The 16,721-nt window shown below is 35.0% G+C and overlaps 2 protein-coding genes across 6 annotated transcripts in view; one reads left to right on the plus strand and one right to left on the minus strand.

Moving 5' to 3' along the window:
- Window positions 1-16,721, minus strand: part of PTPN13 (protein tyrosine phosphatase non-receptor type 13) — a 204,684-nt gene that overhangs the window by 93,522 nt on the left and 94,441 nt on the right. For 4 of the 5 annotated variants that reach the window (XM_045997257.1, XM_045997256.1, XM_045997254.1 and 1 more), the window contains exons 6-7: window positions 15,935-16,022; window positions 6,062-6,625 (exon numbers count right to left, since the gene is read on the minus strand). In XM_045997257.1, coding sequence (XP_045853213.1) covers window positions 6,062-6,625; window positions 15,935-16,022 — 652 coding nt within the window. The remainder of the gene's footprint in view (window positions 1-6,061; window positions 6,626-15,934; window positions 16,023-16,721) is intronic. The other variant, XM_045997255.1, reaches the window with a different exon arrangement.
- Window positions 8,972-11,478, plus strand: LOC123932533 (phosphatidylinositol-glycan biosynthesis class F protein-like). The gene is given in 2 exon segments (XM_045990834.1): window positions 8,972-9,088; window positions 10,828-11,478. Coding segments are annotated over 2 exon segments (768 nt in total).

The following is a 16,721-nucleotide window of genomic DNA, read 5'->3' on the forward strand; positions in this document are numbered from 1 at the left end:
GGGAGGGGTGTACGGACGGAGAGGGAGAGAAAAAATCTTAATCAGGCTCCACGCCCAGCACAGAGTGAATGTGGGGCTTGAGCTCAGGACTGAGATCATGACCTGAGTCGAAATCAAGAGTCAGATGTTTAACTGAATGAGCCACCCAGGTGCCCCTGTTTTGGATTTTAAAAGAGCTAAGTTTTGAAGAAAAATTTGTCTCTTCATAACATGTCACGAGAAGTATCCTGCATGCTGCACTGTAATATTTATAAACCCATCCCCTTGTTTTTCTGAAACGCAACTATAAAAACATGTGAACTTTCGGATTCAATCTTCTCATGACAATGAAACATTAAGGTGCCTCAGTAATCAGCGCAGGCTCACGTACTTGAGTGCTTACATATTCTAGTTGCACAACACAGAGTTTAAGCTGCATTCACCGGCACAGAACAGCAAACTAAGGCTTGATCAGAGGTCACAACATTGTTGTCTTTAAACAATAGTTAAGGCTGAAGGAAAGTAGATTGACTTAAAACCCCTTACATAGTAATATTTAACCATAGTCATTTTTGAAGGATTTAATTTTATCTGTTTTTCATATTCCCTTCTAGTATTTATACAGAATGCAGAGGAGTTTTGACTGTTGGAAGCAAAATGCTATTCATGGTCCCCGCCCAGGGTGTGGAGTGCTGTTCATACTATACTCACAGTATTGGCTCCAAGTCAGTCTCTCATAATCAGGAATGTGTTGCCAAACCACACGGCAATGTTAGATAGGGAGCGTGCGGTGATTACATACAAGAGAGACGGTGACAGATACTTCTATAAGAAAACATGATATATCAGATTTTGAGATGGAGTAGAAAGGTGGAAAAAAGATACAGGAACAAGAGAGAAAGGGAGAAAGTAGACTAGGACAGTACTCTGCTGAGGTGAAAACAGTGAAATGAAAAGAATAAAGCAAAAAAGGAGTCACATTAAATTTTATAACTAGTTTCCACAAGATAAACCTGTTATTTTTCTTCCTGCCCCTTCCTTACTGTTTTTTATACGTAGAAAACTATCTGAAAGATTAAGTATTAACTTAGTAAGCATAGAAATAGTCTTATATTTATAATTTTTAAATTTCAATTATAGCTTTTTTCTCAGGGTCTTTTCTGTTCATTTCTTATTTTGTTCTCAAGGAGATCAGAAAACTCAGTGGTCACCACTACTCTTTGGGAGTTTATACCCTTATTTCATTGGCTGCAGGATAACCACCTACTGTAGGAAAGCTCCATTAAAATGCTCTCTACCACAATAGAGCTTGAGACATCATAGAGCTCCATCTTAACCCCTATCCAGTGTGGTTTGCTGCAGAAAGAACAAAAATTGCCTCATTTGAGCCTTTTTTTTCATTTTACTATCTCATTTTACTGTATTAAAAATTATATAATTTTTTTTAGGAAGAGACTGAAGGGGTTTGTTAGTTGGTTAGCTGAATGCCCAACCTTCCAGTCAGTAAAAAATTTTCCAAATAACTTATCTGAAATGTATCTCGTTTCTGCTTGAAATCAGAATGGCAGAGTGGAAAAAATCTTTCTCTGGGTTTCAAGAGATCTGGATTCTAAATATAGCTCTGTTATAAATTACCAATTATGTATCTCCTTTGGCAACCTAGACTACTCCAGGCTTTTGAAAGTGAGAGATTTGGTTTAAATAGTATCCAGATTCCTTCTAGTACCAAACTCTGCTCTTCCCTGTTTTAGTTGGCTGGTTGATGTTGTCAGCTAAGGAAATGCTATAGAGATGATTTAGGAAAAGGCTCCTTTCAAGAGGCTGGACTAAGGAAAGGGCTATACATCTGAGGTTGAAGCACACAACTGTCTTTCTTTTTTTTTTTCTTAAAGATTTTGTTTATTTGAGATAGAGAAAGAGGGAGCGGAACAGAGAGAGACAGTAGGAAGAGGAGCAGGGGGAAAGGGATAAGCAGACTCTGTGGTGAGTGCACAACTGTACATGGTGATCAATCCCACAACCCTGAGATCATGACCTGAGCTGAAATCAAGAGTCAGATGCTGAACTGACTGAGCCACCCAGGCATCCCATACAACTGTCTCTCCTATTAGTTCAATGAGCCTCCTTGCACGCTTAAAAGGACAAACCGAAATTTGGCAGTTACTTTTCTTCCGGTTGCTGTATTAACCCAATGAACATTGGAACACATCTTTTTTAAAAATTAGGAAGTAACAGAGATTTGGAAATTCTTAGACTAGAGCTCTGAAATCTAGATGGAAATCCACAATTTCCCATAATGATGGAAACGCTATCATTAACTAGTTACGTGGTCTTGGGTAAGTTATTAAATCTTCATGAATATGTACTTCAGGAATATGTACTCTAAGACCTCTTCTAATTCTATAATTATTGATAGCCAGTAGCAACTGCCAGATTTAAAGATCACAAAAATTGTACAGAGCACTATTAATATTTTAAATGGCTTAAAACAATAGTATTTAAAAAGAAATGTGTACATTAGCAATATCCACTGTTTTGCTTGATTTCTCACACATAAAAGGGACCAGTGAAGCCTACTTTTCATGAGAATTAAATGAGATAAATGGGATTTGTATTGTTTCCCACTTTTTTCTTCTTTGTATACTAGTTAAAATCTTTATATTAACAATCTGCACTTTTGTTTGAACAGCTAACATAAATTATTTCACTTTTGGAACATGCACAGTATAAAACCAGCAAATTACTCAACTAAATAACTAAGAATTATTGCTTTTGATTTCCAAACATCAAACATTCATTTTGAAGAATACCTTTAGTTTAAAGGAAATATAACTTATTACTACTTGAAAGTTATTATATAATAATGGAGTTTATTTAAGATGGTGTAAGCACTTCCATAGTATATTAACATTTTCAAGGTGTCTGTTTAACTTGGTTATAAAATACACCCTGGGAAAAATGAGTAGGTTCTTTGTGAGAACAAATGCTTTTGAAAACTTCAATAGCAAAGAAAGATTTCAGGATGAAAATGGTACTGTATCAAACAATACAAAGCATATTTTATTTTAAAAAAAACAAACAACCTTTTCCTTTTCTTCTTTTCTTGAATCTCTTGTAATGAATATAAAATTTCTAAATTTAGAAGTAAGGTTTGTAACAAGTTACCATTTTAATAAATAAGGTCCAATAACATTATACATCATCTTTGTAGATATATGTGCATATTTGAAAAACAAGTTGTCAACAAATTTGTGTATTTGAATTTCTTTAACACATGTGCCTGCACACATTCCCTAACAAGATAAAAGCCTAATATGCAAACTAGGAGATACTTTGGCTTACTGCTCATATATTTCCATTAGTGTCTGATTTCTTTACAGTTTAGCTCTCAAACCAAAGTTCAAGTGTAAAAATAACACTTTTTTCAGACTTTACTAAATCATACAACTATTAATTTAACAAATATGAAGTAAATAATCTTTTATTTATTTAATAAAGATTTATTTGACAGAGAGAGACACGTAAGAGAGGGAACACATACAGGGGGAGTGGGAGAGGGAGAAGCAGGCCTCCCGCCAAGCAGGGAGCCCGATGTGGGGCTCGATCCCAGAACCCTGGGACCCTGACCCGAGCTGAAGGCAGACACTTAACGACTGAGCCACTCAGGCGCCACTGAAGTAAATAATCTTTTAAAACACACACATGAGAACATAAGATATTAGGATTTAATTTAATTTTTAAATTAATTTAATTTTTAATATTCACTAATTTTTAATATTCAATAATTTAATTTTTAAATTAATTTAATTTTTAATATTCACATGTTAATTACCCAATTTCTTAAATGTTAGAAACAGACATCTACATCAATAGGTAGCTTTGCTATTTATACTCTGAGACTATCACAGTTTTATCTATTTGAATAAGTAAGGGTTTGGTTTTTTCTCCCCCCACATAGGGCAAAAATTCTTCACATAAACCTCTCTACGAGGCATGTTCATAAGAAGGTCAGGCTGTTATTCTAATGCTAGTTGTTGTGCAACTTTAAGTAATCATGAAGTACAACTTATGAAGGAGAAGACTTTAAGCTACAGAAAGTGCCTTTTCTGCTTTTCAACTCTAAAAACTTTTCAACTCTAAAAATTTACTGGTCAGAGTTAAACAGTAAAATCATGTATATAACAAATTTCTAAGCTATTTTCTGTTGTTGAAAGTTTTCAGATCAAGATTACATACAATCATCTCATAAAGTTGGCTAGTGTCTATTTATTTATTTATTTATTAAGTGCTCACTTCGGCAGCACATATATTTATTTATTATTAAGGTTTTACTTATTTATTTGACGCAGAGAGAGAGCACAAGTAGCGGAGTAGCAGGCAGAGCAAATGGGAGAAGCAGCCTCTTTGCCTGAGCAGGGAGCCCAATGCGGGACTCAATCCCAGGACCTTGGCATCATGATCTGAGCCGAGGGCAGATACTTAACCAACTGAGCCACCCAGGTGCCTCTAGTGTTTTCTTTAAATGCATATACATACATACCCGTAGTATCAATTAAGTGTTCAATAATTTCCTTTATGATTTCAAATTCATTGCTAATTTGCAATTCCTGAATTGAAAAAAAGAAGCAAAGCTTCTTTTATTAGAAGTAAAGCACAATGTGTAGATTATTTTCAGTCCAGAGCTAAACTTAACCTTAAGTAACAGAACAAACCAGTGGCAGAGCACTTTAAAAATCAAAAATATTCCACTGGAACAATGGCCTTAAAAACGAATATGACCCTTTATTATGCCACTACTCTCGTTGAACTAGAAACACCTTAAAGTTCTCTCTCAGCTAGGTCCCAAAGTTTGTCTACAAGGAAAGGCACCAGTCTATAAATGCATTGAGACATTTTAATCTTCAAAAGTGTAGAGGATTAGACTGATAATTCTAATTTTGTTTTCTCTTCCATTTATTTATGTTAAAAAAGGCCTCTATCCATGTCTAACACATAATTTTATTCTACTCAATACATTGAGGTTTGTGTGCCAGTCAGGTATTTTTGAACCACAGCTATGCTCTGCAAATAAGAATTTATCATCGATAAAGTTGTTTTTTATGCACCTCATACTAATACTGTGATACTTTGATTTGTTAATCACCTTACATTCATTACCGAATCTCCTTTTGTTAAGCACCTTTTATAGATGGGGTAACTTACCCTTGAAGGGATTGAGCCCAGTTGCTGAAGAAAGGATCATACTGCTACTTATGCAGTAAACAATTCAAGCTTGGGCTGTCTGCCTCTAAATCTATAAACCTACACACCATAACTTCTAAAATATAGACTTAAAACTTCATTCCAGACCAAACTAATTATGTCCTCCAAGAGTTGTGTCCCCTATGTTTCTTTTTTGAAGTGGGTGGTCTGGGAGCCAATGCACTCTTACCAGGCTATTTTGCCTCCCTAGAATTGCTGATTTGGATTACTGCCTCATATTTCCATTAACCAGTCCTGTAGGGAAGCCGCTTTTGAGAGTGCAAGATACAGGGGGCACCTGGGTGGCTCAGTGGGTTAAGTCTCTGCCTTCGGCTCAGGTCATCATCTCAGGGTCCTGGGATTGAGCCCCGTATAGGGCAGCCTGCTTCCCCCACTCTCTCTGCCTGCCTCTCTGCCTGCTTGCAATCTCTCTCTCTGTCAAAAAAATAAATAAAATCTTAAAAAAAAAGAGAGAGAGAGAGAGAGAGTGCAAGATGCACAGTGCTGTGGAGGAGTAAAACAAGTAGAACACACAGCTCCTGCCTTGAGAAGCTCACAATCTAAAAACATGCTACCCAAAATATTTAAGTGCTATACAATGCCTGGAGTGGAATGCTTAATAGAGATGACTAGATGACTAGAGACGACTAGAGATGAGTAGTGTTTTTGATTAGGGTTTTGGTGGAGAGGACAGAAACTGACAGAAAAGAGGCTAACCTGGTATAAAGCTTTGGCAGTGGAAATAAGACTTGTGGAATGGTTTAATAACCCTCTTTATTTCAAAACACAATTTTAAATATTTCATTTCAATTCTCTCTCAAACACATACAAAATTACTAACCTTCTACATTCATGGCTTCTCTCAGAACGTGAAGTTTCTTTTGTCTCTCTCGAATTCGGTCCAAAGCACTTGATATTGCTGAGGAAGTGGGCAATTCTCTCATGTGAAACATTGGATCCACTTTCTGAGGGCCAAAGATATCCAAGGCTATGCTTCCATCTGAGTATCTTGCTTCCTTTTTTCTAGGAGTAGTTGAAGTCCGCACTGTTACTGCCTCAGGGAGGTACTGTCGGAATCCACCTGTTTCCCTAGAAAAGTCTCTGTCGGCTGTGCAAAGCAAGTCCATGGATGAAGCCCAAATCTTCTTCTTGGGAAGCACATCAATGCCAAGGAGAGTTTTTTTTTCTGGGCCACTAGTTTTGAACTGGTAAGGGGAGCAGGCATTTTCAGAATCTTCGTGTCCGGAATTATTATCTGATGAAATGTCCTTGAAATAGTCTTCCTCATCTTGTGTGTCTCTGATGGACAGAAATCCCATAGATTTACTAAGCCCTTTGTTAAGAAAAGTCTGATGAGAGAGTGGAGACTTGTGTATGTCTAGTACATCAGAAGTAGTGCTTCTTCCTGGAATGATAAGAATCTATCATGTATGCACAGAAGTTTTAGAAAACAACTGGAATGTAACCTTACTATTGACAGTGAAAGTGCTGGTCATTTCCTAAATCTTCCTAATGGAGGATCAGAGATGAAATGGATGCAGTAATGCTGAAAGTGGGAAGAGATGATATGTTTGTATAACTTTTCATAGTCCCATGTTTCTTACCCAGTGAAAACATAATGTATTGAACTTTCTTTTTTGAGTAGTAGTATTTTATATTCATCAAAGGTGAATTATTTGGTTTTTAAAAATAGACAAAAGTAAAAAAAATAGGCAAAAGTTTCTGATACTATCCAGTTTGGCAGAATATTAATTTAATCCATGAAATGATTTGGGATAATAATAGAATGTAGAGTATACTCCTTTAACGTCTAAAGATATAATTCAACCACCTATCACTTCAACATGAAGCCTTGGTATTTTCTGGTCGTTTAAATATTTTTAAAGAAGAAACAGAATTCTTGCTATATTCTAGATGGAAAAAAGATTGCAGCATTTGGAATTCTTAAGTATCAAAGTTTTATTATGATTAAATATGTTTTCAGAAAATTTGACTGTTTGAAATCCAGATAATCTGATTGTTTAAATTATGTAAGAAACTTAATTTTTCCAAGGCAGACCATCATGTATTAAAAGAGCTTTTACTCTTGAACATAAATGCATCAATATTTGTCAATTGGAATTAAGTACTAATTCCTTTTATTCTTTAGTCCTTGTGTGTTGATGTAGTTAAAAATCAGTAAGGCATTCTAATTTTTTTATGGCGCCAGTCTATCAATACATTGATACACAGCAAAAATGTCCAACCAGAAATTAATTTTTGGAATTCAGAGTCAATAACACATAAAAAAATAACACATAAAAAATCATATACATATAATATACTATATATGTATATTATATATATGTATATGTGTATGTATGTATGTATATGGCTCCACTATAGAAAAAGAAATGTAGAAAAATACTTCAGAGTTACTAACCCAAAAGTCCATAAATCTGAAGATTTCCTGTTTGACCTTCTGTGATCCCTCTTAATAACTTATTTGCTATGTATACAATATAAAATAATGACTAAAACTTTCCTTGTAGTAATAAATTGCTTAGTAATTCATCCGAATAAGTCAATTTCCTCTTCAGGGTGATAGCTATAAGCTTTAATTCCCTGACTCCACATTTCACCTTAAAAATCTTAGAAAAGCGAATTCATTTCAGAATGGTCAACAAATAACTTCTTACTGGAAAATTAGACTCAAACATTTTGCTTTTCTTGTAACTCATCTTCCCTGGACATGGATCCACCTAAGTGCAGATAAGGATAACACCAATATTTGGGCCATGTCATATAAAGAACACTGAGAATATACCACACCACAATTAAACAGAGATTGTCACACTCTAGCTTCTAATCTAATTTAAAATTGATAAACACATCTATGTTATTAGTATTTTAGAAGTAAATTACATTCTTAAACAAACCTCATATTGAAACTCATTAATTTAAGATTTTATTAAGAAATAGAGAACAGAGATATTCTTGAAAATTAGGTAAAAAATAAGAATTGAAAGGACTTAAGGATCATACAACCATAGATGAGCTCAACAATCTGTCTTCTTTTACTGCCTTGATTCCCAAAAAGTAGCCAAAACTTAGAGAAAATCCAACAAATGAGGATATTGGCAACATCATAAATCCAGAGTCAAACACCTTGGACCCTCAACATCAATGTGTTAACAGTAATTTCACTCACTTTCCACAATGCTTCACTTTTCCTCATTCTTCAAATTTCCCACATTAATTCCATCTTTTCTGATGATATTGGCTCATATTTCATCAAGAAAATAGAATCTGTCAAAAGAAAGCTTCTCATTTTCCCATGGCTAATTTTATATATCTACCTGTGTCTCTCTTTTCTTTTGTCTCAAAGATGAAATTTTCTACCAGTTGAAGGCCAATTCCCAATATGTGTCTAATCCCCCTCTCCTTTTATTTTATCAGAAATTTTACTTCTTTGGTTAATGTCTGCCCTCAATCTTAACTAACCCCCTTCTCTGTTGAGTCATTCCCATTAGTATCTCTATAATAAACAAAATCTCTCCCCTGTTACCACATTTCCTTCTAGCTTCCTTTGTCACCAATTCTTATTTTCCATTAGTATGCTACTGACTTTAGTCAACTTCCAACTCCTCCACACCTTGGGAACTTCCATTATGTAAAACTAATGTCCTCCATACTGCTAAATCCAACAGATATTTTGCATCTATATCTTACTTATCTCTCAGCAGCAACTGATGGTGATGACAGCTACGTAATGAAGTACTTTCATCTCTTTGCAAGACCGGTTTTCTCCTACTTCTTAGACTGCTCATGCTTAGTTTTTGCTTTTGCCTCCTCTATTGGAGGATATCTAAATGTTGGAATTCCTCAGGTATCAGTTTCAGAACCTTATCTTTTCACTCTCTTGTATAATTTCATCGACTAACAAAGCTTTAAATAATTAACTACATACTGATAACTCCCAAGTTTATATTCTTGGCACCAATAACTTCTGGGAGCTCCAATCTCATATAATTGAGACTTCTATTAGTGTATCTTAAAAGCACCTCAAACTGAACATGCTTAACACTATTTTTTGCTTGCCACATCCAGGGATGTCCATTCAACTTCAATCTTCTCGATTTCAGTAAGTGGCCTCACTCACTACCTAACTGATGGCTCAAACCTCAGTTTGGAGCACCATCCTGAAATCCTTCATCATCCTTATAGCTTGTATCAAATCCATCAGAAGTGCTGGCTATTTAACTTCTCAAAGATATCTTATTCCATGTGATTATTTCCTTTTTCACTGGCATCGCCCGATTCCCAGTTAAGATTATCACTTGACTAAAAAATTGCAACAGTTTCTGGACAGGCCTCCCTTCTTTCTTCACGCAACTACTCCTCTACTCGGCAGCCAGTGTTATCTTCTCAAACCACCTATTCCATGATGCCAGCACCCTTTTTAAATAAGTTTCAAGGCATACTATCACACTCAAAATAAAATCAAGACTCCTTTCAGATCTGCCATTTGAATCTTTCAGTCTCATCGCCACTTCTTCTATTCCATCCAGGCCACAGGTTTTCCTGTTAAGTTCTCTTATATGTTAGGACCTTTATACATAAATTTTTCTATGCCCTGAATGGTCCAGACCTTTCTCATGGTTAGTTTTTCTTATTCTAAACTTTTATTTTAAATATGACAGTGAGGCCTACCCCAACCACTATTGAAATAATCACTTTCTAAGTGTATCATGAATCTATTCCGTTCCTAACAGGTAAATTTATCATTCTCTTATACATCATTAGTATTTATTAACAATATATTAATGGGCCATGGTATCCTAAAAGAGCCATGTCTTCTCACCAGCCATATGAGACTTAAAACTAATTGCTAATAAGATGGCTTTTGGATAACTACTGGTCTATAAATGCTAAGCTTTTGCTTTACGCAAATTAGTAGACATAAAAAATATTCCAATTCCTATTTATTGGAAGTCCAGAAAGTTAAAAGTCCAGAACATTACCATTTTTAGATTCTGTAAGGTAGTACAAAATTGTAATGAAAATAATTCGTTTGGAAGTTTGCACTAGCTTCCTATTCTGCTCTACAAAATACGCCAAATTTAACTATTTCTCAATTTGCTCTACATGCCTGAAAATCCCATTATGATAGCCAGCTTAAAATTTCATGACCATTATTTATAAAAGATTTTTAACCATAATAAGGTCTCTTCTAGTAGCCAATAAAATAACCAAAGGAATGGGTAAATAGGAAGAGGAGTGAGAGAGAGAGAAGGGGTTGGGAGGGATTGATACTCCTGGAAAAATGGGCAAAAAATTATGGAGGTGTGAAACAAAGTTCAGAGTGATATGTATATACCTGATAGACATGGTCTGAAGTAAAATTCTAAGAGCTCTGAGCCACAAAAGCATTAAAGGGAGAAACTGAGTGTGGATCACCTTTTGAAGAAAGAAAAAGTTAGTGGTAGGAAAGAGATGTTTGGGCCTCACAGGCCTGCACCTGTCTAAGGGTCAGGGAAGCCAGTTGTACCTAATGGTGGGAGGCATTATCCCTGCTTCTCTTCCACAGGCAGGAGAGTTAGACAGCCTCTCAAAACACTGTGAAAGATAACTGATAGCAAGAGACTACTGCATACCCATCTTTTATGCAGATTTTCAATTATCCTAAGCATCTTCAGTCCATCATTCTTCTTGGAGAACTTTTCAATATTGGAAACACACTTGACATGGTTGGACATCTGTTCTGTTTTTGTAACTGCCGTCAAGCTAGTATTATATTTAGTAGTGAAACCAAATACACCCACTAAAAGAAGTTCATTATCATACAAGATGACCAGATTTTTGAAATGCTGTATCTAATTTCTTATGTGATGCTTCTTCTTTCACATAAATTTTGTTCTACATGGAGCACCACTCACAGAGTTGGTGTTAGAAACATTTTCATTTGCAGTTATTTTGTCTACTTTTACTACTGTACCTTTTTCATGTTTGTTAGAACCAAACATCAAAGCACAGCTAAGAATTTTCAGAAGAAATGGAGTCACCATTTGGGAGAACAGTCTTCAGATCATTACAATTTCTAGCTCTATAGGAACATGGCTTGGAATCTTTTCTAGTCCGCTCAATTGGGAAAGACTGTCGCAGATACGGCCCATCTCCTGTACACTTGGAGTGACTTTTGGCTACATGGCTGGCCTTATGATTTCACCACTGTGGATACACTGGAATAAAAAGCAACTTACATACAAGAACAATTAACTAGAGCAAAGGGAGAGAAGACATTTCTTTGTGCAGATTCCATAGACTGTGCAGACACATGTATATGGGTCTAAGCCAGGCAGTTGCATTTATAGCACCGTTTTTTATGTAGTTACAACATGATGTGACTGTTTATGTAGTTATAACATGATGTGCTTTTCTAATCCCTGAGAGATTGTACCTTCTAGCTGAAATAAAATATTTATAATAGAAAAAATAAAAAAAGAAAGAGACGTTTGGAGCTAAGTGCTTTTTCCAGTGGGTCTAATATCTTAAGGACTGCATTTGTTTGCCCACCCCCCCCCCTTTTTTGGTAATTTGATTTATTTATTTTTTTCAGTGTTCCAAGATTCGTTGTTGTGTTTGCTTTTTTGGATGAAAAAGGAGACATACCTTTATCTAGGCAACAGAGATGTGGATTTTGGCTTGTATAAACACACCCTTTTTAAATCACATATTCTTAACTGGCTCTCAATGCATTTTGTCCTATCAGTGATCCTATCTTCAGCTGTACATCTGGATATGGAATTGCATGATTAACACTTCACAAGTGGATAAAATATATATAGCATCACATATCATCATGGTTGCCTTATATTGCTAAAGTACCACTGAAAAAGTTTCACTAATCTGGGAACTAAAAATGAGAGCTCAGCTATAGAATATGGCTCTTTAAATGAGGAGAAACAGGAATTCTAGGCTCATTTTATCAGGTGCATAGGCTGCTAGACCAGTGAAAACTATGTACTATTGTTAGTACCAGTGCTCCTTACTTACTAACTTCATTTGAGACTAGGTAAAATGCAATTTCTACAGCTGCTTTCCAAATCTTCTGAACATGTGTTCGGCTATTATTATTATTTTATTTAACAGGCAATAAACAGCACTGAAATCATTAAGTACATCTAATAGCTGTGCTCACTACCCATTTTCATCAGAGGAAGTTAATGTTATTTTTGAAGGCATAGCCACTGGAGCGACTCTTAAAGGGTTTCAGGTAGAAACTTCTTTAATATTTCCTCATCCTGGGAGAGTTACTAGCTCCTTCCACTATACTCCCAGAGCATGCTGGCCCTCTCTTAGGACATTTCTTTCACTATGTTAACATTATCTGTTATATTAGATATCTGTCATCACTCCCACTCGTTTCCTCACTCCACTCCCAACTGGAACAGTAACATAAGAAACCATGTCTTACCTGTTTCTGTGATTTCGAGTTCTTGATTAAAGACATTCCAAAACAATGCTTTAGAATGGATTATTACATAACTTTTTGAAACCTTTTAAACCCAATTTAGGTAGCGTAATCTACCAGAAAGATTATTGTCAAAACACCTGGGTTTTAATTCTAACTTTACCAAATTCAATCCATGAGGTTGGGCAAGCCACTTCATTTCCATATTTCTCACTTCCTTCATCTACAGTGCTGCGGACGTTACTTATTATACCTTCTTCTTAAAGATAACAGGATAAATGTACTAACATCCAGTGAAATATCATGAGCTCTTCTGAACAAGGGCAACATAAAATTCTAAATTCCACCTCCTCTTTGTTTTTGTTTTATTCTCCTCAGCATATCATTATCTACCCAGGGAGAATTTAAAAGTTCTTTTGAGAGGAAAGCATGAAACCAGAAATCAAAAGATCTCCTACAAAAGTTTTAGATCCTATTACTTAAAAAATCAAATTATTCAAAACAGGATAAATGGTGACTATAGGTGGATTTTACATCTCTTGAAAAGGCTCTGAGTTCAAAGAGAGTTTACAAACAACCTTAGATTATATACAATTACAAGTATCCAAATAGAAAATCAAACCATAAACATTCTCCTTTTGGAGAATACATAGCTTGCTAAAAACTAAATGGGGGAAAAATAAACAAAAATAAATATTTTAAGAACATAAAAAGTCTTCATAATAGGACATATCCCGTTTATTTCAGTCAAATTCAAAAAAATCTCCCTTGTAAAGTACATTTTAAGTATATTTGTTAAATATGATTAACATCAGCCTTAATTGGATATCATCATTCACCTTTCCCCTCATACAAGACTCAAAAGACTTAAGCATCTCTTAGAAGCTAACATCAAAATGACATTTCAGTATTAAAAGAGGTTTCCCAATTCTCCATCTGTCCTCACAAGTGTGTTCAAGTACACACACAAAAGAAACATGATACTGTCAATACACCCAAGTTCTGAAGCACTATCATGCTGATCTGATCATGGTGTAGGTTTCCGCCTTAAGCTTGGCAGGAAATGTTTGATTTCTTTTTGCTGAGTGAAGCCATTTTATCAGCATTGGCAGTATAAAATAACAAAATGGGGGCAGACAGCCCGCAAATTTAGGCCTTTGCTTTTGTTAACAGATCTGAGAGGTAAGATATAAAGAGAGACCTTTCAAGGTCATTGACTCCTAGATAAAAAAATGTTATTGTTAAGTTTCAGTTGAAGAATCAAATCACTTAGACACAAGGCACTATCCTTAAAATTGTCTACTTCTTTTAACCTAATTCTGTATCTCAATGCCCATTTGACATCTTCTTTATTGAAAACTACAGCCAGGAGCCTAATAAACTAAAGCTATCAGTACATAAAGTTTTCAGGTTGGTTTGCAAAGAGAATGCTTTCGTACGGATGTAGTTTAACAAGGCTCTTTGTTACAAGTGACCACTGACGGGGAAGAACTGTACTGCCCAAAACTAACATTTGGGTCCTAAAAAATATTTCTTCTTCACAAGTCCATTTTTTTAATCTTAAGGTTTTTATATTACATTAGTATAAGCCATTGACTATTAACTCCTAATTGCTTGTGTGGTAATGAGTATAATTAGTACATTATGTCAATTTGGTCTTTGAGATGTGGTTTTATACATGTGTTGAAGGCCAATTAAGACAGCCCTTGAGCAGTACTACTGTGGAGAGCAATGCCTAAGAAGAATTGAAGAATTCTCTTGTATTACACTTGATCTCAAAAAGGCTATTAAGTGTAAGGACCTCTAATTCTACCCAAAATGTAAATATAAACAAAATCTGTTGTATCTTGAGTGACAAATTGTAATTCCTTACAAATTTCCTTGAGTTTGGATATAGGGAAGATGTAACTCTCCAATAAAGGGATAGGACTATTAGAAAATAAAATCAAGGGACAGTCCATTTACAGATTTCTCTGTTAAATTTTTAAAGTTACTTGTGTCAGCTCTAGATTATCTGCATTTGGATAGTCTGTTAGTCAAAAGAATTCTCAAGAACTATTAGACAATAATATTAAATATTTCTTTTTTTTTCTCCATTTTATTTATTTTTTCAGCGTAACAGTATTCATTGTTTTTGCACAACACCCAGTGCTCCATGCAAAACGTGTCCTCCCCATTACCCACCACCTGTTCCCCCAACCTCCCACCCCTGACCCTTCAAAACCCTCAGGTTGTTTTTCAGAGTCCATAGTCTCTTATGGTTCGCCTCCCCTTCCAAAATTTTTTTTTTTTTAATAAACATATAATGTATTTTTATCCCCAGGGGTACAGGTCTGTGAATCGCCAGGTTTACACACTTCACAGCACTCACGATAGCACATACCCTCCCCAATGTCCATAGCCCCTCCCCCTCTCCCAACCCCAGCAACCCCCAGTTTGTTTTGTGAGATTAAGAGTCATTTATGGTTTGTCTCCCTCCCAATCCCATCTTGTTTCATTTATTCTTCTCCTATCCCCCTAACCCCCCATGTTGCTTCTCCATGTCCTCATTTGTTATTTGTTATTTGTTGAGTTAGTAACAATAATGTTATATTATTGATTATTAATTTTTAAATATACTTTGTTTTTTCCTAAAAATCAGAAATGTTGCAATATATATGAGACCCCCATTTTATCCATACCTAACATAAATTTTACAGAAAAGAAAAAAAATTACTCTGCTATATTTAGTTTACCAAATTTTAAAGACTCAAGTGTTAATTAACATAGACTATTTTTTACTGTAACAACAAATATATCAGAAATTTTAAACCAAATTATTAATGCCTTTTTTTTACAATATTAAGAAATATATTAAATATAGCAGAGTAATTTTCCCTCTAGAAAATAGAGGGAAGCAAAAATAATGCTGATTTCTGAAACTTTGATTCAGTACTGTTTCACCTTGCTTTAAAATATATTTTTAATATAAAATTCCATGACATAGATGATAAAGTAAATAAATGTTATTATTGTAATAATATTGGAAAGGAAATGATTTACTGTGGGAGTTATGTCTTAGTAATGTTTTTTGCATAATTTTAATGGGTTTCTATATTAATACAGTTAGTGCTCCTGTCTGCTCCTTGTCTCCACCTTGCATACTTATGTTCTAATTATGGTCACAATTACCAGATTTCAAAGCCAGGTAAGTATGATTTCATTAAAAGAAACAACGAAATAAAGTTAAAACTTAAAGATTTCCTACTAATATACTCTTACCCGTTGGTAATCCTTTTCCTCTCAATCGGTCTCGAATAGCTTGACTTCGATCAGGCTTTTGTTCATTGTTATGGGAAAGTTGATCCGTCTGTATACAGTAATAAAAAATCAAATTTGACAAAAGAATCTCCCCTTAATTTTCATGGTAATTATCGACAGAATGACACTAATTAGACAATTTTTAGAGAGTACAGTGTTAAGTAAAACACTCCACATTTGCTCTTCTTAATTTGTTTTTCTTCACAGGATTTATGTAGCTCAGTTCTGGCCAATCCATCCTCAGGAAATGAAAGACAAGACAGAAGAATTATCTAACTAGGAAACAAAGTTAGCTGAACTGAAGTAATTAAAATGAGCCCCATCTGAAAACAATAAACTAGAGGAGTCTTCTTCTGATTGATAACTATGTTAATCGCTCAAGTTCGATTATGATTTTAAAAACACATTAATTCTGGTATAATAAAGCTTTCTCCTGATTATAACTAAGCACTGAGGGTATTGACTTAAATTATTTTCAAAAGTAATTTTCTAGATTTTTCTTGCCAGAAATTACATTTTTGAAATGCTTTAAGCCAAATGGACATACTGAGAGATGATAATGAAATTTAAATCAATGATCTTTTGAATATCCTTTATAACACAATGCTTGAATAGTCTTAGGCTTTAATAACTTTAACTGAGGGTACTCATTTAAAATAAAGCATATCGGGCACCTGGGTGGCTCAGTGGGTTAAGCCGCTGCCTTCGGCTCAGCTCATGATCTCAGGTTCCTGAGAGCAAGTCCAGC

The sequence above is a fragment of the Meles meles genome, chromosome 2 (genome assembly GCF_922984935.1).
Source record: "Meles meles chromosome 2, mMelMel3.1 paternal haplotype, whole genome shotgun sequence".
Taxonomy (NCBI): domain Eukaryota; kingdom Metazoa; phylum Chordata; class Mammalia; order Carnivora; family Mustelidae; genus Meles; species Meles meles.